The sequence below is a fragment of the Heterodontus francisci genome, chromosome 19 (genome assembly GCF_036365525.1).
Source record: "Heterodontus francisci isolate sHetFra1 chromosome 19, sHetFra1.hap1, whole genome shotgun sequence".
In the NCBI taxonomy this organism is placed as follows: Eukaryota; Metazoa; Chordata; class Chondrichthyes; order Heterodontiformes; family Heterodontidae; genus Heterodontus; species Heterodontus francisci.
This window is the reverse complement of record NC_090389.1, coordinates 59,954,014-59,978,133: the sequence shown is the minus strand read 5'-3', so window position 1 is coordinate 59,978,133 and position 24,120 is coordinate 59,954,014. Positions and strand designations below refer to the sequence as shown.

The following is a 24,120-nucleotide window of genomic DNA, read 5'->3' as shown; positions in this document are numbered from 1 at the left end:
TGGCAAAAGATTTTGGCAGATGAATGTCAGAATCAGCGCGCTCAAGGAAATTTGCATATAGTGATGTTTTGGCATAAAACTGGTATAAATCATTTACATGTGAATTTCCTCAGTTAAATATTGCACAACTTTACGGTTATGCCATGGTTACACTAACTTTCCAAGAAATTCTGGCTTCTCTTTTTCCTCCTTTATTTCTGTTTTACTTTTTCTCATAATCTCACTCTCTGTCCTATTTCACTCCCTCTTCACTTCAGTTTCTCATTCTTCTGCCTTTGTTTCTGAGTATAAATTTGATTTATTTCTCTTTTTCTCAGTATTTATATTTTGTCTCGGTCTATCTGAATTTTATTTTTGGTAAAATATGATTTTTTTAATATATTCATTCTTGAAATATGGGCATTGCTGGTAAAGCTATCAATTATTGCTCATCCCTAATTACGCTGAAATATGGTGGTTGGACTTCTTGAACTGCTGCAGTTCCTGTGGTGAAGGTATAATGCTGTTAGGTAGGGAATTCCAGGACTTCGACCCAGCAACGATGAAGGAGCAGTGATATATTTCTAAGTCAGAATGGCACATGACTTAAAAGGGAACACGGAGATGATGCTGTTCTCATGTACCTTCTGGGTGGTAGAAGTCAATGGATTTGGGAAGTGCTGCCAACAAAGCCTTGGTGAGTTGCTGAAGTGTATCCTATAGATTGTCCACACTGCAGCCATGGTACTCTGGTGCTTGAGGGAATAGAAGTTTATACTAGTGGATGAGGGTGGTGTCGCGCTTCTTAAGTGTTGTTGGAGTTGCATCCATCCAGGGAAGTGGAGAGCATTTCATCACACTCATGAATTGTGCCTTGTAACTGGTAGAGACGCTTTGTGGAGTCAGGAGGTGATCCACTTAGAGCAGAATACCTAGCCTCTGACTTGCAGTAGTAGCTGTGGCATTTAGGTGGTTGGGCCATTTGAGTTTCTGCTAAATGATCCACAATTTTCACCAATTTCAACATTGTTCTAAACATTTATATTCTGCCTTTACAGATTCTTGGTTACTTTGACTATGCTTTTACTGCCATCTTTACTGTTGAAATTCTGTTCAAGGTAATACACTGTTTGCTTCTCCTGCCTTAATGAAAGTCGTGTGTAAAGCAAAATGTTTAAATTATTTGCTTACTTTACAGATCCTAGGCTATGCAGATTATGTCTTCACTAGTATGTTTACATTTGAAATCGTATTAAAGGTAACAAAAGGTCCAAGATTGCCGTGTGTGATAACTAATGGATTTACTACTTCTTGGCACCAAAATCATATGATAGGTGACTGCATGGTGCACCTATTCTGGGCAGTGTTTTTGCACTGAATGACACACCTAATCTACTACTATGAACTCCATTATTGGCCTGTTTAAATCGCTGGCCGGTGTAAATCATGTTGTGATTCTTTCAATCTGTATACTTTAATAGAAATCTGCGGGCTGAAGGCAAATAATCAAGGTATTGATGCATGTCATTTTCCAGACTTTCTTTCTCAAGCACAATATCTTTCACTTAATTGCAAAACAAACCAGATCAGAAACTTCTATTCAATTCAAGGTCTAAAAAAATGGCAAATCAACCGTGAGTCAAATATTTAAATTTCTGTATTTGATTTGCTCTTTCCATAAGAATGTAAAGATAATTGAATAAAATATCAAGAAAATAAAATGTTTTAATCTTTAATAGATTTTACTATTGTATTATTTCCATTTACCTCCATAGTGCTGTCCATTAAATCAGTATTTGCAGCATGCACCAGTTTATACAAGTTCCTGCTTTGAGAGCATGAAAAGGACAGTAGTGCTGTCTGTACAGGAGCTCTGAACTCTATGCATGTGTGTTTAAATGCATGTAGAGGGCGTCAGTCACAAATGCTAATGATTTTTTTGACATTTAATTTGGTAATTGACAGGGCAGTCAACTCTTCTAACAATAGAAACCAACAGGAGGTCCAGTAAGCGATATATGGGTGCTTTTAAACCTGAAATTTTAAAAGTTGACTTTTCACTGGATGCAGCCATACTGTTTGAAGCTGAAGTCACACTTTCTTCTTGAGCCAATGTCATACTGTTTCTGATAACTACCTGGATATAATTTGATATTAACTGAAGTTTTACTACAGTTTTGTGTTGCCACAAGAAAAACACTTCATATTGATGCAAAATCTGCAGTGTAACGGGATCTTTTCCATTGGTATTGATCAGATAAGGCACTAAGCTGATGCAAAGTATGCAAATAAACTTGCAGCGGTCAACCTGAGAACCCAAACTTCATACAGGAAGCGATGTATCCATCCAAACATTTTCAACTCACACAGAAAATAAATGAAGAAAAATTAGAGCCGCAGTCTTTTATATTGTTAAGATGATAAAGTGATTAATTGTTGTGCAATTAAATGGGAGATATTGTATGCAACTAACACCAACTCACAGTCGCATGGTCAAGGTATCTATATACCTTTCTCTAATTGTTTCCGTTAAGTAATAGTAAGATTTCACTGAAATGCCTAATCTAATGTATTTCATTACATGCAGGTACACAAAAAAGATATAATATTTATTCAACTAAATGTTTGCAACATAAAATTTATATAATTGGAGAAAAATACTTTTGAAAACCTACTGTACTGTTGACACAAATTATATCTACCAAACAATATTCCTGGGATCACTAACAGAACAGGGGTCAAACCTGGCTCTATTTCATTCATCTACTCACTGGGTAAACTTGTAAAGCCACTGGGGAGACCAAGCCCTTCTTTATTCTTTAGTATTTAAATAACTTGTTCCTAATTTCATAAACCAAATGTGTGCACAATTATGTATGCGGTCACAAACTGCAGATTTAAGAAAGTCTTTCAAGACTGAGGCTATTGAACGTTTTTAGACAAAATTAATGAATGCTTAACAAAGTGGTTACATTTCCCTAATTTTCACAATGCCACTTTCCCCTTTAAATATATAGAGAAACAGAGTGACATTCTACCTCTTCTTGTGTCTCAATAATAAGCATTTTTAGCTTTTTCTTGTGTGAGCATGATTGTTTTATTTAAGTATGGTGACTTTCTCTATAATGGATCAGTGCCAGCATGACCAGGCTACAATGATCACAGTGCTAAAATGCTGATCTTCTACTTTCAGTATTTTTTTAATGTCGACAACTTACAACAAAACAACCAACACCGCAAGGGCAAAATACTATGGATGCTGGAAATCTGAAATAAAAACAAAAAGTGCTGGAAATACTCAGCAGGTCTAACAGCATCTGTGGAGAGAGAGACAGAGTTAACGTTTCAGGTTGGTGACCCATCGAACCTGAAACGTTAACTCTATTTCTCTCTCCACAGTTATTGCCAGACCAGCTGAGTATTTACGGCATTTTCTGTTTTTATTATTGACACCATAAGTGTACTGCGAATGCTCACCAAGACATTTAATCATTTTTCTTAATTAAGTCTCCACATCCGTACTAATAAAAGGCTGAAGGCTCATGTTCAAGCTGAGAAAGCATCATGAACCTTGGCTTGGAAATGATACATGTTCTATTTAACAGAAGAGAAATATTAATGACCAATAGCAACTTTAAATGCGTCAGAAAATAAAAGTAAAGTCTGAGGTATTCTTCTGGTGGGAGAAAAATGCATAAATTTGTATCTAACTGAAGAATATAATACTTGAATCAGATTAATGGTGTTAGTTATTTAATCACAATGGGCCATCCTTTATTGATATTGCACAGCTGTTTGAAGAGTAAACTTTGCAAATAATCTTTGAGATGCTTGATTTGCAGTTATATTTTGACTGTTGTTCTGACTCATTGGCCCCAAAGGGAGTGCTGGGGTTGGAGGTGTAGCAGCCACAAAACCCAGAATTCCTGGTTTCTCAGAGGTGCTGCTGTTAGGATTTAAATTTTTGGACTTTGTTTCCCAGGCAGCAGCTAATCAGATTGAGGGTTTGGTTGATGGGTGGGAAGGCCTGCAGCACCAGGCTGCAGCCAGGGAGCATAACGAAGAGAATTAAGGAATAGAGATAAAGATTGTGGATTGGGGTGGGGAGTGTTCATCGGGGCGGAGCAGCTAGTAATGGATAGATTGCCAGGGGTTTATGTGTAGAGAGATCAGGGAGGGGCCCATGCAGACTTGGCATTGGGGGAAAGGTGGGCTGTGGACAAATCACAGGCTGGAGAAACTGGGAGGTCGGGGAGGTCCATGGATAGATCGTGGGTGTTTGATTGCAGAAAGTGGGAAACAATGTTGATTGAGGGGGCCAGGGACAGCACCTATGCTCCTCCTGGCCCACAAACAGTGCTGGAAAGGCACTTACCTGTTGTATCTGCCTGTTCTTGCTTCCCTTCAGCTTGCATTTCCTGAGTTCTGGGAAACCCATCCCACAACCACTAAGTTTAAAACAGAGCTAAAATCTGAGGGACGCAGCCTCATTAAAATATTCAAAATAGGGAAGTGAAGGTTTGTTGTTCACTCTCAATAAAACTAGAAGTGGAGGCGGGTTGGGGTTGGGGTTCCCATTTTTGAATTATTAACCTGTCCCTCTCCTGCCTATCCAGTGAAGTTAAAACACCCCTAATTAAGAGCACTTTTCGAATTGTCGAGAATTAACATTAATAGGAATGAACCAATAACATTTGTTCTTACATTGTTTCAACTGGTATATTTAACAATGACTTACCGGGCCATAAATGTAGTAAAACGTCCCAAGATGTTTCGCTAGAGCATTCTCAGACACCATTTGACGTCAAGTCATGTAAGGAGATATTAGGGCACAGAGGTAGGCATTAAGGAGCATATTAAAGAAAAAGAAAGAGGCTGAGAGCTTTAGGGAGGAAATTCCAGAGCTTAGGGCTTAGACAGCTGAAGGCATGGTTGCCAATGGAGGAGCGAGGAAAATTGGGGATTCAGCATTTCTGGTCTTCATTTGCCAGTGTTTTTTTTCATTACATTGCATTCTAAAAGAAATGAATTGTTATAATGGTAAGGAGAGTTAATAACTAATACTGGACAGACATTGCAAATATTCAAACTATTTCCATTTTTACCTTTTCATGATTTACTTCTTCAGATGATGACATATGGAGCATTCTTACACAAAGGTTCCTTCTGTAGAAATTATTTCAACTTGTTGGACATCCTGGTTGTGGGTGTGTCACTTATTTCTTTTGGAATCCAGTAAGTATCTGTTTTTATTAAATATACACCAGCAATTTTAGGATACCCTGACTTTATAGTATATCATACAAAAATATAATGACCTATTTTTCTTTTCGCTAGGTATTCCTTATCATAAGCCAAAATCAGCAGGTCTATAAATTGTTAGTTTCTTCTAACTTTGAATAAATAACAAGTAAACCTAGATAAATATAAAAGTTCAGTGCCCTTTATAAAGTACAATAAAGGAATGATGAGATGGATATTGTTGAAAACTTGGAGAAGCATTTCTTTTTGACTTGGAAATTAAATAAATAATGCATTATCTTACACTTCACAAGGCTCTGTGAAGCAACTTGAATAATAATAGAATCATAGAATGGTTACAGCACAGAAGGAAGCCATTCGGCCCAATATGTCCATGCTGACTCTCAGCAAAAGCAACTCAGCTAGTCCCATTCCCCGTAGCCGTGCAAATCTTTTCTCTTCAGATGCTGATTAAATATTCCCTTTTGAAAGCCGTGATTGAATCTACTTCCACCACACTCTCAGGCAGTGTATTCCAGATCCTAACCACTCACTGTGTAAAACTATTGCCCCTCATGCTGCCATTGATTCTTTTGTCAATCACCTTAAATCAGTGTCCTCTGGTTCTTGACCCCACTAGCAGACCCTGTGACAGTTCCTCTCTATTTACTCTGTCTGGACCCCTCATGATTTTGAACACGTCTATCAAATCTCCTCTGAACCTTCTCTTTTCCAAGGAGAACAATCCCAACTTTTCCAATCTATCCATATAACTGACGTCCCTCATCTCTGGAATCATTCTCGTAAACCTTCTCTGTACCCTCTGTAAAGCCTTCACACCCTTCCTAAAGTGCCCAGATTTGGACACAACACTCTAGTTGAGGCCGAACCAGTGTTTTGTAAAGGTTTATCATAACTTTCGTGCTGATGTACTCTATGTCCCTGTATATATAGCTCAGGATTCCGTATGCCTTAACCACTTTCTCAACCTGCCCTGCCACCTACAATGATTTGTGTACATATACCCCCAGGTTTTTCTGTTCCTGCACCTCTTTTAGAATTGTACCCTTTATTTTGTATTGCCTTTCCTCACTCTTCCTACCAAAATGTATCACTTCACATTTCTCTGCATTAAATTTCATCTGCCACGTGTCTCTTGAAGTCAATCACTTTCCTCCTCACAGTTCACAATACTTACAAGTTTTGTGTCATCTGCAAATTTTGAAATTGTGCCCTGTACACCCAAGTCTATGTCAATAATAGAAATCAAATAAAACAGTGGTCCTAGTACTAACTCCTGTTATTGACCCCTGGGGAACCTCACTGTATACCTTCCTCCAGTCCAAAAAACAACCATTTACCACTACTCTCTGTTTCCTATCACTCAGCCAACTTTGGATCCATGCTACCACTTTCCTTTTTCTTCCATGGGCTTCAACTTTGCTGGCAAGCCTATTGTGCGGCACTTTATCAAACACTTTATACACCACATCAACTGCATTACCTTCATCAACTCTCTCTGTTACCTGTTACAATATGCATCTAATACTTCCTTTCTTATTACATCTGCATGCATTCTCACTATGAATTCCTATGTCCACATTTATAATAAAATGTTTTATGTTATCTTTTTGTGCTATAATTAACCGTCCATCCTGTGAAGGCACTCTAAAACCTTGCTTTTGTGTTTATGAGCTCCTCAGTGAGTACAGCAGAGATACTCCTACAGGGCTCTATTGGACTTCCCCTGATAGTGATGTGCATTTAACCTACACCTGTTGATTGAAATGAAGGCAGCATGCCAACTTCGTGCTGCTTGATCATTAGAACGATTTCCACGCACAACCAGCACTAACTGCTGTTGATTGGCTGCATTCATCAGGTGACCCAAAATCACAACTTCCGAGTACTACTTAAAGCTAGCCTGCGCCTTTTAAAGGGGAGGTGCAGTGTAGATCCTGCAAGTGCTGAGAGTTGTCCAGGAAATGAATGTGTCCTGGGAAACAGTGAGCAATGGCACAATGTAGGAGAGCATGGGCTCCAAGGTTTTCAGAAGCTGCACTGGAGGTCTTGGTGGAGAAGTTGGACAGAAGGCGATATATCCTATCTTAGCAGGGGGGGGCGGTGCGGGAGGCCCTCCAGAGACACGGTCAAAAGACAGCGGGAGCAGATAACCATGACACTCAATGTCAGGAGTCAAGGCCCAAGGACCTGAATGCAGTGTTCCAAGGAATTCAGTGACCTCACATGAATGGTCATTGAAATGCCATATCCACCAACTGTAGCACTAGCCTGAGCCACTGTTCAATTCACCACAGCCCTATCACTCACCTACCAACAATCTCTATCAATCAGGATTCATAACTAACAGTCATAGCTTTACCTCTCCCTCATATACTTAGCTCTGTTACATGCTTAACACCCGCATCTCACAGCTTGCACACACTGTCAACTAGTCAACCATGACAGCCACATCACCCAAACCCGTTGCACAACGCTCAGTGACACTCTTCCCTCTCTCTTGCAGGACAAGATGTGCACATCCGTAAGCAGCAGGAGCTAATTGAAGAGGAACAGCCATGCCTTGTATGTCCTACTGGCAATTCTGGCAATTACTGGAACAGCCATTACTGAGGCAAGCAGTGGGGCTGAAACCAACAAAGATGGCAATATCCTCCTTCTCACATCCCACTTCTAGCTCATCCCACAATCTCTTCTGATTTACAAGCTCCAGATGGTGTACGCATGCATCTCTTACTTTCCCCACCTCCCCTCAGCACAACCTTATCCATGTGCCTTTTTCCTTTCAGATACCCAATATTGCAGTCTGACCAGGCTGTGGAGGAGCACCAACTAGGGAATGATGATGAAGACACAACACCATCACTTGATTTCACACTTGCAGCCACCAGCTCAGAAACTGACGTACTTAGAGGATAGATTAGAGGTAGGAGCTGTATGTGGTGAGACATCAGGCACAAATGTGCTGCCACCAGGGCAGAGGGCAAGGATAGTGCAGGTGCCAGCTCACTGGAAGGCAAGGTGGCACACATGTTCTGCTGTAGAGGACTCCGATGGGGACTTCAATGGGGCATCCAACAGAAGAAGGTTGATGGTATGCCAACAAAATGCTTGGTATATTGTCGAGCCTGCGGAAAGGCTGTGTTCATTGTCAAGGAGGATGGAGGAGTCCAGCACGAGCTTGGAGCCCATCCTTTCCAGCATGGAAGTGGTGGCCAACTTGTGGACCCAACCACGATGCAACGTCTGATGGACAATACCGCAACTTCCATTGGAGCATAAGCAAGATCCACCCATCAACTGAGTGCTGTAGTGGAAGCTCAGACTGCTGTCATGCAAGCATAACTTGCTGCCATGCTTGTAGATTACAGTATACAAAAGTGTCACAGCAGTCCAGCAATCTTTCTTCCAACAGATTACTAGGATTGCTGAGGCACCACCCCATGGGAGTGGCAGCAGCTCCAGGAGTACAAACCTACTGTTCTCTCTCAGAAATACAGCATTTGGCCTCCCACCAATGTTCCCTCTAATTTTTTTGTTGTTGTGCACAGCCTACTCATTTAAGTGTGTGGGGGCTTTAAACTTTTTTGCGTGGCCGTGCATGCGCGGTAACTTAAAGGGGCCAACTTGTGTTTGGCCTGTACGGCCACACAGCTTAGAAGGAACATTGCCTCCCACCCCTGCCACTCTGCCAGCACCCAGCCAGCCAGCCCAGACTGCTGCCACACATGTCGAGGTGGTACAGTCTGCAGTCTGGCCTTCTAGGCCCAGAGTTGCTCAAGGTTGTACTCCAAGGTCGTCTGCAGTCTCCTCCACTGAAAGTCAGCAGCCTTACACCAACCATGCTGCAACCATTAGGATAACACTGCTTTGGATCCCAGGGACAGACAAAGGCACATGTAGGACAGGCACTAAGGGAATGCACAGGAGTGAATAGTTTCCGTTTGTTTAATATGACACAATTTCACTTATAATTTAGGTTTGGAATGTTTATTTTGTGGTGGCTTTTATTTCTACATTATGGCCAAGTGGATGCTATGATGGTCAGTGGCAAGAGGGAAGATAAGGTGTGGGATGGTTGGTGAATGGGAAACTAGGGTTGTGGTTACAGGTATCGCACTTGAATTAGTTCTTCACAGACAGCCCCGGCATCCTTATCCTTCTCCTCCTCCCTTTCATGCTGCGGCTCCTCCTCCTCATGCTTCTGCTCCTTAGAGCTGGTGGCAAAGGCTGTGACCTCATGATGGCGAGGTTATGCAGCATGCAACAGACCACCAAGAATCCTGACACCCACTTCTGATGAGTACTGCAGGACTCCTCCAGAGTGGTCCAGGCATACCAGTAATATGCTCTATCACATTTCATGTGGCAGTATGGTTTTCATTGTATGCGTTCTGTGCACATGTGTGTGGGTTGTGCACCAGAGCCATGAGCCAGGTGGTCAGCAGACAGCCCGTGTTGTCCAATAGCTACCCTTTGATTTATTGTGGTGGCTCAAATGCAGGTGGCAAAGCAGACTGCCGTAGAATGAAGCCATCACGACTGCTGCCAGCATAATGGGCTGTATGATTTCCTACCAATGGTCACACACCAGCTGGACACTGAGAGAGTGGATTTGGGCAGAGTTGAAATTAGTAGCTGCAAAGCAATGTACCTGCAGTTAATAGTACCCTACACTATGGAGAAGCCTACAATCTTAGCAGAGCTGCATACTCACGCTGCCTGATGCTCTCTGGCAAGAGAAAATGAAATGTAGTTAGGTCTCTTTGAATAGTGAGCCAAAATGACATCCTTATGCAACAGTAGATGGCAAACTGCAAGTGTTGCAAATATCAGCTCCAACCTGGAAGGATACAGACACATAAAAGTTCATCACCACCATCACTTCCACAATCACTGGCAATACAGTACTTGCCCCACACTAAGATTGCAGTTGTGGCTACAGCAGGTGGTAGATTTCAGTGAGAACATCCTTCTTGAAGTGCAGGTGTCTCGCACATTGTTCCTCGCTGAGATTCAGGTCGGAGGACTGCACCCTGAATATCCTAGGAAAATATGGTCTCCTTCTAAGAGTCCTTCTCCCTCTCTTCATCTTCCTCCCTCTTTTAGCGGCTTGGCATGCTCTGCCTGGCCTCTGCTCATTCTCCCAGTCATGCTGTATTCCATGGGAAGCGCTTACTATTGTACCTATGTCTGGGAATGACGGGTTTTGAATTCAGGGAAAAGTCCTTCAGCACCTACCACGTCACTCCCTCTAGACATTTGCAACTTGAAAGAGCCACGGAGAGTACCAAACACTTGTAGAATTATAGCAACAGCCCAGAAGAAATCAACCATAACTAACCTTTAAGTATTTGATGATCCCTTTAAATAATCCTGCCACATCTACTCGTGAATGGTGGTGGACAATTAAATAACTAACAGGAGGAGGAAGCTCCACAAACATCCCCATCCTCAATAGTGGCGGAGCTCAGCACATTAGTGCAAAAGACAAGGCTGACGTATTTGCAACCATCTTCAGCCTCCTTCTGAGGCCCTCAGCATCACAGATGCCAGTCTTCAACCAATTTGATTCACTCCACATGACATAAGAAACAGCTGAAAGCACTGGATACAGCAAATGCTATGGATCCTGAAAACATCCCAGCTGTAGTATTGAAGCCTTGTGCTCCAGAACTAGCTGTGCCCAGTGTTCCAGTACAGCTACAAACTGGCATCTACCTAAATATGTGGAAAATTGCCCAGGTGTGTCCTGACCGCAATGACAAATCCAATCTGGCAGTCTACTCTCAATCATCAGCAAAGTGATGGAAGGTGTCGTCAACACTGCTATCAAGCAACACTGACACAGCAACAACCTGCTTACTAGTGCTCAGTTTGGGTTCTGGCAGGACCACTTGATTCCAGACCTTACTACAGCCTTGGTCCAAACATGGACAAAAGAGCTAAGTTCCAGAGGTGAGGTGAGAGTAACTGCATTTGACATCAAAACAGCATTTGACTGAGTCTGGCATCAAGGAACCCTAGCAAAACTGGAGTCAATGGGAATCAGGGGGAAAACCCTCCACTGGTTGGAGTCATACCTAGCACAAAGGAAGATAGTTGTGGTTGGTGGAGGTCAATCATCTCAGCCCCAGGATATTGCTGCGGGTGTTCCTCAGGGTAATGTCCTAAGCCCAACCATCTTCAGTTTCTTCATCATTGACCTTCCTCCAACATAAGGTCAGAAATGGGGATATTCACTGATGATTGCATCATTCAGTGCCATTCGCAGCTCCTCAGATAATGAAGCAATCTGTGCCCGCATGCAGCAAGACCGGAACAACATTCAAGCTTGGGCAGATAAGTGGCAAGTAAGATTAACACCATAAGAGTTGCCAGGCAATGACTATCTCCAACAGGAGAGAATCTAACCATCTTCCCTTGATGTTAAGTGGCATTACCATTGCCAAATCCCCCACCATTAACATCCTGGGAGTTACCATTGACCAGAAACTTAACTGGACCAGCCATGTAAATACTATGGATACAACAGCTGGTTAGAGGCTGGAAATTCTACCTCTTGACTCCCCAGTGCTTGTCCACCTTCAACAAGGCACAAGTCAGGAGTGTGATGGAATACTCTCCACTTGCCTGGATGGGTGTAGCTCCAGTAACACTCAGGAAGCTCAACACCATCCAGGACAAAGCAACCTGTTTGAGCGGCACTCCATTCACAACCTTAAACATTCACTCTCTCCACCAACAACGCACAGCGACAGTAGTGTGTACCATCTACAAGATGCACTGCAGCAACTTGCCATGTCTTCTCTGACAGCACCTTCCAAACCCACAACCTCTAACACATAGAAGAACGAAGGCAGCAGGCGCATGGGAACACCACCACCTGCAAGTTCCCTTCCAAATCACACACCACCCTGACTTGGAAATATATCGCCATTCCTTCATTGTCACGAGGTCAAAATTCTCGACATCCCTCCCAAATATCACTGTGGGTGTACCTACACCATATGGACTGCAGCAGTTCAAGAAGGGCGGCACAGTGGCGCAGTGGTTAGCACTGCAGCCTCACAGCTCCAGGGACCCGGGTTCGATTCTGGGTACTGCCTGTGTGGAGTTTGCAAGTTCTCCCTGTGTTTGCGTGGGTTTTCTCCGGGTGCTCCGGTTTTCTCCCACAAGCCAAAAGACTTGCAGGTTGGTAGGTAAATTGGCCATTATAAATTGTCACTAGAATAGGTAGGTGGTAGGGAAATACAGGGGCAGGTGGGGATGTTTGGTAGGAATATGGGATTAGTGTAGGATTAGTATAAATGGGTGGTTGATGGTCGGCACAGACTCGGTGGGCCGAAGGGCCTGTTTCAGTGCTGTATCTCTAATTAAGGCAGCTAACCACCACCACCATCTTCTCAAGGGCAATTTGAGATGGGCAATAGATGCTGGCTTTGTCAGCGAGGCCCACATCCCATAACTGAATGGGGGCGTCTTTCCATGCTTTTTGACGTGTGTTCAGCTGTGCGAGGTTAAGAGAGGATGTTGACTGGAATGTTGAGCTCCAAAATAGCAACACTGTTGTGAAGTCAGCATTGTATGCTGATTGATGTTATGATCTGCCTGCTGTGTATACTTATGGCAGATGTTAGCTGCACGTGCATAGCAGCATCACTAAGATGGTCTCTGGTGCAATTCGCGGCGGAAGTAAGCGCACATCCATTGGACACCATTTTGGTCCCCGAACGGCACCGATAATGCCCAAACAACAGGTGCTACCAAGCCCAATTTTGCGTCCCATATTCAACTAACTCTGTTTCTTTGCTTTCCAAATCACATAGTTTTACTATTTAACTTTTATTTATTCGTTCGTGGGATGTGGGCATCGCTGGCTAGACCAGCATTTATTGCCCATCCCTAGATTATGTATGTTTGTAATGATGTATTGTCCATATGCCAAGTGTGAGTTGTTGGACACCGAGTCAAATACCTGCAGTTTATCTTCTTCTTCTTTGGCCTCATTATCTCGAGAGACAATGGGAAAGCGCCTGGAGGGGTGGTCAGTGGTTTGTGGAGCAGCGCCTGGAGTGGCTATAAAGGCCAATTCTAGAGTGACAGGCTCTTCCACAGGTGCTGCAGAAAAATTTGTTTGTCGGGGCTGTTACACAGTTGGCTCTCCCCTTGCGCTTCTGTCTTTTTTCCTGCCAACTGCTAAGTCTTTTCGACTCGCCACACTTTAGCCCCGCCTTTATGGCTGCCCGCCAGCTCTGGCGAATGCTGGCAACTGACTCTCACGACTTGTGATCAATGTCACAGGACTTCATGTCGCGTTTGCAGACGTCTTCAAAGCGGAGACATGGACGGCCGGTGGGTCTGATGCCAGTGGCGAGCTCGCTGTACAATGTGTCTTTGGGGATCCTGCCATCTTTCATGCGGCTCACATGGCCAAGCCATCTCAAGCACCACTGACTCAGTAGTGTGTATAGGCTGGGGATGTTGGCTGTCTCGAGGACTTCTGTGTTGGAGATACGGTCCTGCCACCTGATGCCAAGTATTCTCCGGAGGCAGCGAAGATGGAATGAATTGAGACATCACTCTTGGCTGACATACGTTGTCCAGGCCTCGCTGCCATAGAGCAAGGTACTGAGGACACAGGCCTGATACACTCGGACTTTTGTGTTCCGTGTCAGTGCGCCATTTTCCCACACTCTCTTGGCCAGTCTGGACATAGCAGTGGAAGCCTTTCCCATGCACTTGTTGATTTCTGCATCTAGGGACAGGTTACTGGTGATAGTTGAACCTAGGTAGGTGAACTCTTGAACCACTTCCAGAGCGTGGTCGCCAGTATTGATGGATGGAGCATTTCTGACTTCCTGTCCCATGATGATCGTTTTCTTGAGGCTGATGTTTAGGCCAAATTCATTGCAGGCAGCCGCAAACCTGTCGATGAGACTCTGCAGACACTCTTCAGTGTGAGATGTTAAAGCAGCATCGTCAGCAAAGAGGAGTTCCCTGATGAGGACTTTCCGTACTTTGGACTTCGCTCTTAGACGGGCAAGGTTGAAGAACCTGCCCCCTGATCTTGTGTGGAGGAAAAGTCCTTCTTCTGAGGACTTGAACGCATGTGAGAGCAGCAGGGAGAAAAAAATCCCAAAAAGTGTGGGTGCGAGAACACAGCCCTGTTTCACACCACTCAGGATAGGAAAGGGGTCTGATGAGGTGCCGCTATGTTGAATTGTGCCTTTCATATCGTCATGGAATGAAGTGATGATACTTAGTAACTTTGGTGGACATCCAATCTTTTCTAGTAGTCTGAAGAGACCACGTCTGCTGACGAGGTCAAAGGCTTTGATGAGATCAATGAAAGCAATGCAGAGGGGCATCTGTTGTTCGTGGCAATTCTCCTGTAGCTGAAGAAGGGAGAACAGCATGTCAATGGTCGATCTCTCTGCTCGAAAGCCACACTGTGCCTCAGGGTAGACATGCTCGGCCAGCTTCTGGAGCCTGTTTAAAGCGACTCGAGCAAAGACTTTCCTCACTATGCTGAGCAGGGAGATTCCACGGTAGTTGTTGCAGTCACCGCGGTCACCTTTGTTTTTATAGAGGGTGATGATATTGGCATCGCGCCGGTCCTGAGGTACTGCTCCCTCGTCCCAGCACAGGCAAAGCAGTTCATGTAGTGCTGAGAGTATAGCAGGCTTGGCATCCTTGATTATCTCTTGGGTAATGCTGTCCTTCCCAGGGACTTTTCCACTGGCTAGAGAATCAATGGCATCACTGTGTTCCGATTTTGTTGGCTGTACGTCCAGCTCATCCATGACTGGTAGAGGCTGGGCTGCATTGGGGGCAGTCTCAGTGACAACATTCTCCCTGGAGTACAGTTCTAGGTAGTGCTCAACCCAGCGGTCCATTTGCTTGCGTTGGTCAGTGATTATGTCCCCTGATTTAGATTTGAGGCGGGCAATCTTCTTGATTGTTGGCCCAAAAGCTCTCTTAATGCCATCATACATTCCTCTGATGTTTCCGGTGTCTGAGGCCAGCTGAATATGACTGCATAGGTGTTGCCAGTAGTCATTTGCGCAGCGCCTGGCTGTTCTTTGTGCAGTGCTTCTGGCTGCTTTAAGTGCTACGGATGTTAACTCGCTGGGGGCTTTCTTGTAGTTCAACAGTGCAATGCGCTTAGCGGCTATGACAGGTTCCAGTTCTTCAATATGAGATTTAAACCAGTCTGCATTCCTCTTCGCACGTTTGCCGTAGGTGGTCAAAGCTGACTCATAGATGGTGTCTCTGATGTGGGCCCACTTGGTCTCAGCAGCCCCTGTGGGAGTGTTTTGAAGGGCTGTTACAAGTGAGTTTAGAAATTTTTGTAACAGCTGTGGATGAGAAATTCTGCTCGTGTTGATGCGCAGGTGGCCCTTCTGCTTGGAGTGATGCAACTTCTTTGGTCTGAGTCTAACCTTGCTGCACACCAGGGAGTGGCCGGTGTCGCAGTCCGTACTGTGGAAGCTGCGTGTGATTTGAACACGCCTTGTGACGATGAGGTCTAGCTGGTGCCAACGACGCGATCTTGGGTGCCTCCATGAAACCTGGTGACAGGGTTTAGTGTGAAAGAACGAGTTGGTGATGCAGAGGTTATGATAGGTACACAACTCAAGCAGTCTCTGCCCATTCTCATTCATCCTTCCAATGCCATAGCGCCCAAGGCAGGAGGGCCATGAGTCATGGTCGGCCCCAACCCTGGCATTAAAGTCCCCCAGCAGGAATAGGTGTTCGGTGTTGGGGATGCTACTAATGATATTATGGAGTTCGTCGTAGAACTAGTCTTTAGCTTCATGTGGGGAGCAGAGTGTTGGAGCATAGATGCTGAGTAGGTGTACTGGACCAGAGGTGGTGAGCAGTCGGATGGACAGTATGCTTTCCGAGCCATTTGAGGGAGGCTCTATCATGCTGAGCAAGGAGTTTCTGATGGCGAAGCCCACTCCTGCAGTTTATTAAAGGTTAAGTATTACAGACTTGTGGCCAACATCAAAAGCACAAAAGATGCTTTGTCAGCTTTTTCTTTTGAGTTATTTTATGTTATATTATGTGTTCATATGTACTGAAAATTTAAAACTTCAGTTGATCAAAAATGCTCTGAATTACAATAAAATAAGATATATTAAAATATATTGAGAAAGAGGGTAACCAATGATAACGTGGGCCCCTGAAAGACAGATGCTGTTGAGACTGTATTTGAAAATAAGGAAATAGCAGATAATCGCTAAATAATTGCTTTATATTGGTGTTCACCATAGAGGAAGAGGACAAAGTGCAAGAGATATGTGGAAATAAAATTAATCAAGGAGAGGATCTTACTGGATTTAATATTTAAAAAACATGGTAATGGAGAACATAATGAGACTTAAGATTAACAAATCTCCAGGATCTGATGGTTTCCACCCCTGGCTTTTAAAAGATGTAGGTGAGGAAATGGCAGATGTTTTAGTCATGGTTTTCTAAAACTCTTGTGTAATGAATAGTCTCCTTGAATTGGAAAGTTGCCAATATCACTCCATTATTTAAGAAGCGGGGAGGGGAGAAAAACTGGAAATTATGCATGTATTAGTGCAATATTTATTAGCAGGATGTTACTAGAATCTACATGTTGTTAGATGCCCTGCTACATCAAATTCTAGCCCATAGTGGCTGATGATCTCAGGACATCTCAAAGTTCTTTACAGTCAATGAAGTACTTTTGAAGTGTAATCAGTGTTGTAATATAAGAAATGGGGCAGCCATTTTGCAAGGGGAAGGTCCCACAAACAGCAATCAGATAAGGACCAGATCATCTGTTCTAGCTTTTTTTAATTGATTCATGGGATATGGGCATCACTGGCTATGCCAGCATTTATTGCCCATCCCTAATTGCCCTTGAGAAAGTGGTGGTGAGCTGCCTTCTTGAACTGCTACAGTCCTTGGTGTGTAGGTACACTCACAGTGCTGTTAGGAAGGGTGTTCCAGGATTTTGACCCAGCGACAGTGAAGGAATGACGATATAGTTTCAAGTCAGGATGGTGTGTGGCTTGGAGGGGAACTTGCAGGTGGTGGTGTTCCCATGCATTTACTGCCCTTGTCCTTCTAGGCGGTAGAGGTCGCGGGTTTGGTGCTGTCCAAAGAGCCTTGGTGAGTTGCTGCAGTGCATCTTGTAGATGGTACACTGCTGCCATTGTGTGTTGATGGTGGAGGGAGTGAATGTTCAAAGTGGTGGATGGGGTGCCAATCAAGTGGGCTGTTTTATCCTGGATGGTGTCGAGCTTCTTGAGTGTTGTTGGAGTTGCATCCGTCCAAGCAAGCGGAGAGTATTCTATCACACTCCTGACTTGTGCCTTGTAGATGGTGGACAAGCATTAGGGAGACAGGAGGTGAGTTTCTCACTGCAGAATTCCCAGCCTCTGACCTGCTCTTGTCACCGCAGCATTTATGTGGCTGGTCCCGTTCAGTTTCTAGTCCATGGTGACCCCTCCCCCCACCAGGATGTTGATAGGGGGGATTCAGCGATGGTAATGCCATTGAACGTCAAGGGGAGATGGTTGGATTCTCTCTTGTTTGAGATGGTCGTTGCCTGGCACTTACGTGGAACAAATATTACTTGCCGTTATCAGCCAAGCCTGGATATTGTCCAGGTCTTGCTGCATATAGACATGGACTGCTTCAGTATCTGAGGAGTCGCGAAAGGTGCTGAACATTGTGCAATCATCAGCGAACATTCCCACTTCTGACCTTACGACTGAAGGAAGGGCATTGATGAAGCAGCTGAAGATGGTTGGGCCTAGGACACTACCCTGAGGAACTCCTGCAGTGATGTCCCGGGACTGAGATGATTGACCTCCACCAATCACAACCATCTTCCTTTGTGCTAGGTATGACTCCAACCAGCGGAGAGTTTTCCCCCTAATTCCCATTGACTCCAGTTTTGCTATGGCTCCTTGGTGCCATACTCGGTGAAATGCTGCCTTGATGTCAAGAGCAGTCACTCTCACCTGACCACTTTCAATCCATTATCTAATAACATTAATGTGGGTAATGTTAACCTGACTCTCTGGGTGAGAATTTTCCGGGATTCGATAGAACACTGGTTTTAAATCCCATCCAATATTATTCTCCATTGACTCCTGAGCAAGATATAACTCGCCATAGATTCGCCACCCCCACTGAGAAGAATTTCCCCACTCTGATAGTTTTCCTCCTTTTGTTCCCCCAATACCATCAATACTCCCTACCTTGTTCACCACTCTTCCTCCTCCCTCTCTCTCCTCCCATCCACTCCTTTCTCCCTAGCCCCTCCTCCCTCTCCCTCCCAATCTCCTTTTCCATCTTCCCTTGTCTCTCCCTCTTTTCCCCACTCCTCTCACCCTTCCACAACCCCTCTTCCCTCCCCATCCCATCTCATCTCACCTTCCCCTTTGCATCATTCCTTCTTGTCCAAGAGGAGAGGAGTGCTCCCCCCACCCCAACGATGAGGCTTCTCAAGGAAGCTTTGCTCCACCAGTCTTGATTTCAGCCCCTCCCCTAATTCTCCTGATTGCCGACCTCTGCCTTCCCGATTGTCAACCTCCCCAACCCTCGCTCATTGCAATGAAGTCTTGAATTGTTATTCGATTAATATTCCCTGGAGAAGTCATGATCTTTTAGTAATTAATTTTCCACAGCAAATCCCTGATAGTTATTTAATTTTCCCCAGTATACCCCAAATTTCTAATTAATTAATTTTCCAAGAAAAGCTCTCATTTTTTTATTTCCTCTTGTGAAACACCGATCTCTATTTAATTAACTCCAGAAAAGCCATGATTTTTATTTAATTAATTTTCTCCAATGAAGCCCCGATCTATAATTAATTTTATTATTTGAAGCCTCGAACTTATTAATGTTGCTCATTAATTTCTTAATCTAATGGCCTGAATTTTACCTGCCCTGAGGAAGTAGGAATGGGGTCAGGCAGTAAAATGACGTGGGCCTACGTTGGGCTGGCTCTCCTACATCTTCCCACCAGCTACCATTTTTACCAGATGTAGGTGGCTAGATGGATCAGTAGCTGAAAAATCAGTGACAGATAAATAATTAAGGTCATTAAGCAACCAATTGTCAGCTATTTTCCTACCTTTTCATGATTCTACCAATGGCAGACCGAGCTACATGGAGCCTCAGAGTCTTGCCGACTCAAACAAGGTGAAATCTCAGTGACAGCTGAGTTGTGGAGGGAACTGCCAGCCCCATACTGTAAAGCTGTCTGCAGGCTGTGTCTTGAAGAAGTGACGCAGCGGGTGGGGCCAAATTGAAGTGCTGTTAGTGGAAACATGTTTCCCAGGTCTACAACAGCCACTGGAGGAAGGACAAGGTTCTTGAGAGGCTCATGGTAATGGAGACTTCATCTGGCGATGGGGTCAATGCTTTCAGACTTTGACTCTTGCATTGAGGAGGAAAGTGGCACAGAATGGAATGCAGCCACTTGGGGCTGTGCAGTGGCCAAGTGAGCTCCAGCAGGGGAGGAAGCCATTGGATGTGGACGAGGAGGGCGCATGGGGGCAAGAAGGCAGCCCTATGGTCGCAGAAGCTCAAAGGGTGTACCGTCAGAGGCTCTGCTTCATTGAGATGTTGAGCACCAATGTCTACAAAGACTGCATCTCTCATGGGAGGTTATTGCAGAGCTGTGTGGTATGCTGGAGCAGGAGTTGATGACAATGGAAAGTGGCGGACACCCAATGCCTGTAGTCTTGAGTATCAAAGTCACTTTTTTTGGTCTGTCGTTCATTCCTGGGATCGTCTAGAAATCTTTGTGGCATCTCTCAGTCGGCGTCCCATTGCTGCATAAGGAGGTCTCGGATGCCATGGGCTGGTCAATATATCAAATTTACAACCAGACTAGTCAAGTTGAGAGGGCAGTTGGTTTCAGTGCCAAGGCTGGATTTCCCCTGGTGCAGGGGTCATTGACTGTAGTCATGTGGACATCAAGGCTCCCTCAGAGGAGCCAGGTGCCTTTGTGAACAGGAAGGGGTTCCATTCCCTCAATGTTCAAGTCGAATGTGACTACCGTAAGTGGATCATGCAGGTGTATGCAGGAAGCTTTCACAACCCCTACATGCTTAGACAGCCCCAGTTGCCTCAGCTGTTCAGGCCACCCGAATGCCTCCATGGCAGGATCTTGGAGGACAAGGGGTAACCACAGAAGTCATGGCTTCTGACCCCTGTATGCAACCCTAACACACAAGTAGAGGACACATACAGCCACTGCCATATGACTACAAGGGTCACCATCAAGCAGGCCATTGGGCTTTTGAAGATAAGGTTCAGATGCCTCGATATAGCTGGGGGAGCCCTGCAATATGCACCCTCCAGGATATCCCAGCATCATTGTCGTCTGCTGCGCATTGCACAACTTGGGGCTACAGAGGTGAGTAGCGTTGGAGTCAGAGGACGACACTGAACAAGACACATACTCGGAGGAGGAGGATGAGCATGAGGCTCCTCAACTGGTGCCAGCTGTTGAAGATGGCGCCACAGGGCCCAGCTTACAGGACAGTGACATGCCTGCCAGTGATTCACGACTCTCTGATCAGCAGACGCTTCACGAGGACATGCACAAGGCGCACCAAATTTCTGCCAAAGGCGGCCTTGCTGACCTTTTGTGAGAGGCGGTTACCATCTTTCTTTACCCATGCACTAATATGCCAAGACCTTTTGTCAACACAGGCACTCATGAGGCCTTCACTTTTATATACAGTACATCTATTTGATTCCACATCTGGTCTCTGTCAACTGTTGCCTAAAAATAAATACACGAGTCATTATACATTGAATGTCAAGACCTTTAACTCTCATTAAATTCTTCTGCACTTAAATTATCACCCAGTGAAGGCCCACGTGCTGATCTGTGCATTTACCGCTCACTTCTACGGGGTTCACTCCCTGCGCTTGGAGTTGCTGTGGAGGCAGGCTGCTGCCTTTCTTGCTCCGGTGCATTAGATGGCTGGGGCCTGCATCCTCTGGGTGCCTGAGCCCTACTGGGGCTGGCACATTCGGGGCCATGTGTGCAGGGTCACCTCAGTCATCAGATCAGTATGCAGCATTGGTGTCATCATCAAAAGGGCTAAGAATTTGCCTTCAGCTATGGAAGTGCCTTGAGAGGAGCCCCCATTGCCTTGAGCATTCCCCTCTGCTTTTTCAGGCCTCACATGCACTCCCATGGTTGCCTGGAATGGTTCAGCTCCTGGCAACAGGGAAATGCGTGGCTGGACCATCTCGCCCTCCTCATGGATGAGGCCATGCTATGACGGTCTGTGCGCACCCACTGCATCCACTCGGTGCTATGTTCCATGTGTCTTTCAATGAATGTCGCCACTCTCTCAATGGAGGACGTCATGTGTTCACATGAAGAGAACCACTCATGACAAGAATGGACTCCTCTATCATTTCTGCATGGGACTTCACTGCCTCTGGAAACTCCAACAGATGCTCCTAACGCATCTGCTTTGATGATGACTCCCAAGGCTGGCTAATCTGCATGGGATGAGCATCGCTGGGCCTCTTCTCACTCCTCCAAGGGAAGTTGGCTGTAGTTGGCACTGCCTTTGTTATCTCCTCTTGTGAATGCGTGCAGTGCTGACCAGATTGTGCCATCTGTTCTAAATGCGCAACCAAACCCACTGATGTGAGTATATCTGCGCTGGTGGAGGGTGTGCTGGACTAAAGTGATGCAGTGGCTTGTGATGGAATTGCATCCTCTGAGCTTTCCAATGTAGCAGGACCTTGTCTCTTCCTCATTTGCTACTGTACCTGCTGAAGAGAAATGATTTAAGTGAAACAGCTGTTCCTTCATCCAAGCCCTGGTGCCTCCCCTTGGGAAGGAGCTTCCAGTGTCGTTAAAGGCCTATGCAGGTGCCACAGGCCACACCTGGTCTCTGGAATGATGGACACAACCAACCTTTACTCACTCTCCATAGCTTCCACACGCTCTGTTCGCAGCGATAGACTCTCCTGCTGTGACCATCCGATCTCCAATGCCTCCTTCTGCATTGGTGTCACCACAGTGATAAAAGGCACTCCACCTCTGGTTTATTGATACCCCTTGGTATTCTGATTGCGCTTCTCCTGCAAGCGTAGACATACGCTTTGTCACTTCTGTCTCATGGCCCATCTGTGCTAGTCATTTTGAGGCACTGTAAATGTGCAGCACCACGCATGGTGAGGCCATCTCAATGCAGCATTCACCCATGTCTGAGTATGGGGTTTGGCTGCGTGTAAACTGGGCATCTCAATGTGAACATTGATGCCCGGTATTGCCCTGTGCATGTGTACTACCTAGCTTCACATTTCAAATGCTGGGTTTTCAGTTTGCAACTTTAAACATCATTCACTTTTCCAGACCGCAGGAGTTCATTAAACCTCTTCCTGCATTGGATCCAGGTTCTTGCAACGACCCCTCGACTGCTGACAATGTCTGCCTCCTCCAGCCATGACTCCTTGCTGAGGCTTGCTGGCCTCTTCCTCCTGTCTGCTGGAAACAGGACCTGTCTCCTTTCTCTGACTGCTTGCAAAAGCATCTCCAGCGAGGCGTCGCTGAATTGTGGAGCAACCCTTCCTCATTCTGACGCCATCCTCCACTGCTTTCTTTGCTCTTGACCCCCTCCTTCTTGCCTGTTTCAATATCCTGACTGCTGCACATGTGCCTTTAAAAATAGTGGCTGTGTGCAAGCTGCTGGTACTAGGACCTGCCCACTACTGTTAATTGGCTGGCTCTCCAACTGCAGGCCCTTAATTGGCTGTGGCTGGTAAAATCTTGTAGAATGTCCCGCCGCCTGCCAGTGCGTGTCATCGACCTGCCATTTCTGCCTGATGTTGAGGCGTCCGCCTGATCAGTAAAATTCAGGCCAGTATAGTTATATAGTTAATTTTGGCAACTTTATTCTCAAAGTTATTTAATTCATTTTCTCCATCATTTCCAACCATCTTGTGATTTGTGGATTGGTGCCATTCTGTGCAAGGCTGCTTTAAGTTCATGAATGACCCATCTTAATTTAATTCATTTCTTCAGTTTCGTTTTAATTTCAGCAAATGCATCCTCTTTCCCTGTACCCATTCCCTGTCCTCTTCCTGTCTTCCCCATCTCCTCTTGTCTTTGCCCCTTCCCCAATCTCTCTGTCTGTCTTCTTCCCAGTCATTTCCTGGACCCCTCTCCCTCTCTTTATTTCTCTCCCTTCCCTATCCTTTTCTACTTCCACAGTTTCTTTCCTTCCTCCAGCTATCCTCTTCCCTTCTTCTGACCTCGTTCCCCTTCCCCTAGTCCCTCCCTTTCCCCATCATCTGCCCTTCCCCAACCTCTATCCTCCTCCACATGCTTTTTTCTAATCCTCATTCCAGTCTTCCAATTCTCTCCACTTTTCCTATCATCTCAATTTCCACTCGACCCTTCCCCTCTATCCTCCCCTACCCACTTTTCTTCTCACCCCTCCATGTGACACTCATTCCAATTGTGTAGTTACTTAATTTAACTCCATCTTGCGATGATGCACTTAAGAACCTTTTATTCTGTGCCCCCAGTGGCAGATCTCTAACTGTCTACCACCAATATATATGAATAACCAATTCATTTAAGAATCACTGTGGGTTTCTCTGCACCTGGCTGATTTGTGGTTGATTTTAAGCTGCTACTACATAACGTTTGTATCTGGTAGCACATTTATGAAGGATTGCTTATTTAAGATGGACATATGAAAATGCTAAGAAAGCATATGCATAGTGAGTGCAAATATGGCATCCTACATAAAACATAACTATCACTGGAACAAATGAGGTGGATGTAGTTGCTTCCTCATCCCAGTATTTTTATCATCAATGACGGTGGTCTCTCACAACTCT

At 45.0% G+C, this 24,120-nt stretch overlaps 1 protein-coding gene across 1 annotated transcript in view; it reads left to right on the top strand.

The window, feature by feature from the left end:
* LOC137380344 (voltage-dependent L-type calcium channel subunit alpha-1D-like) overlaps window positions 1-24,120 on the top strand; it is a 487,921-nt gene that overhangs the window by 176,738 nt on the left and 287,063 nt on the right. The window contains exons 20-21 of the mRNA XM_068052272.1: window positions 1,178-1,237; window positions 5,108-5,214. Of these exons, the coding sequence (XP_067908373.1) occupies window positions 1,178-1,237; window positions 5,108-5,214 (167 nt within the window). The remainder of the gene's footprint in view (window positions 1-1,177; window positions 1,238-5,107; window positions 5,215-24,120) is intronic.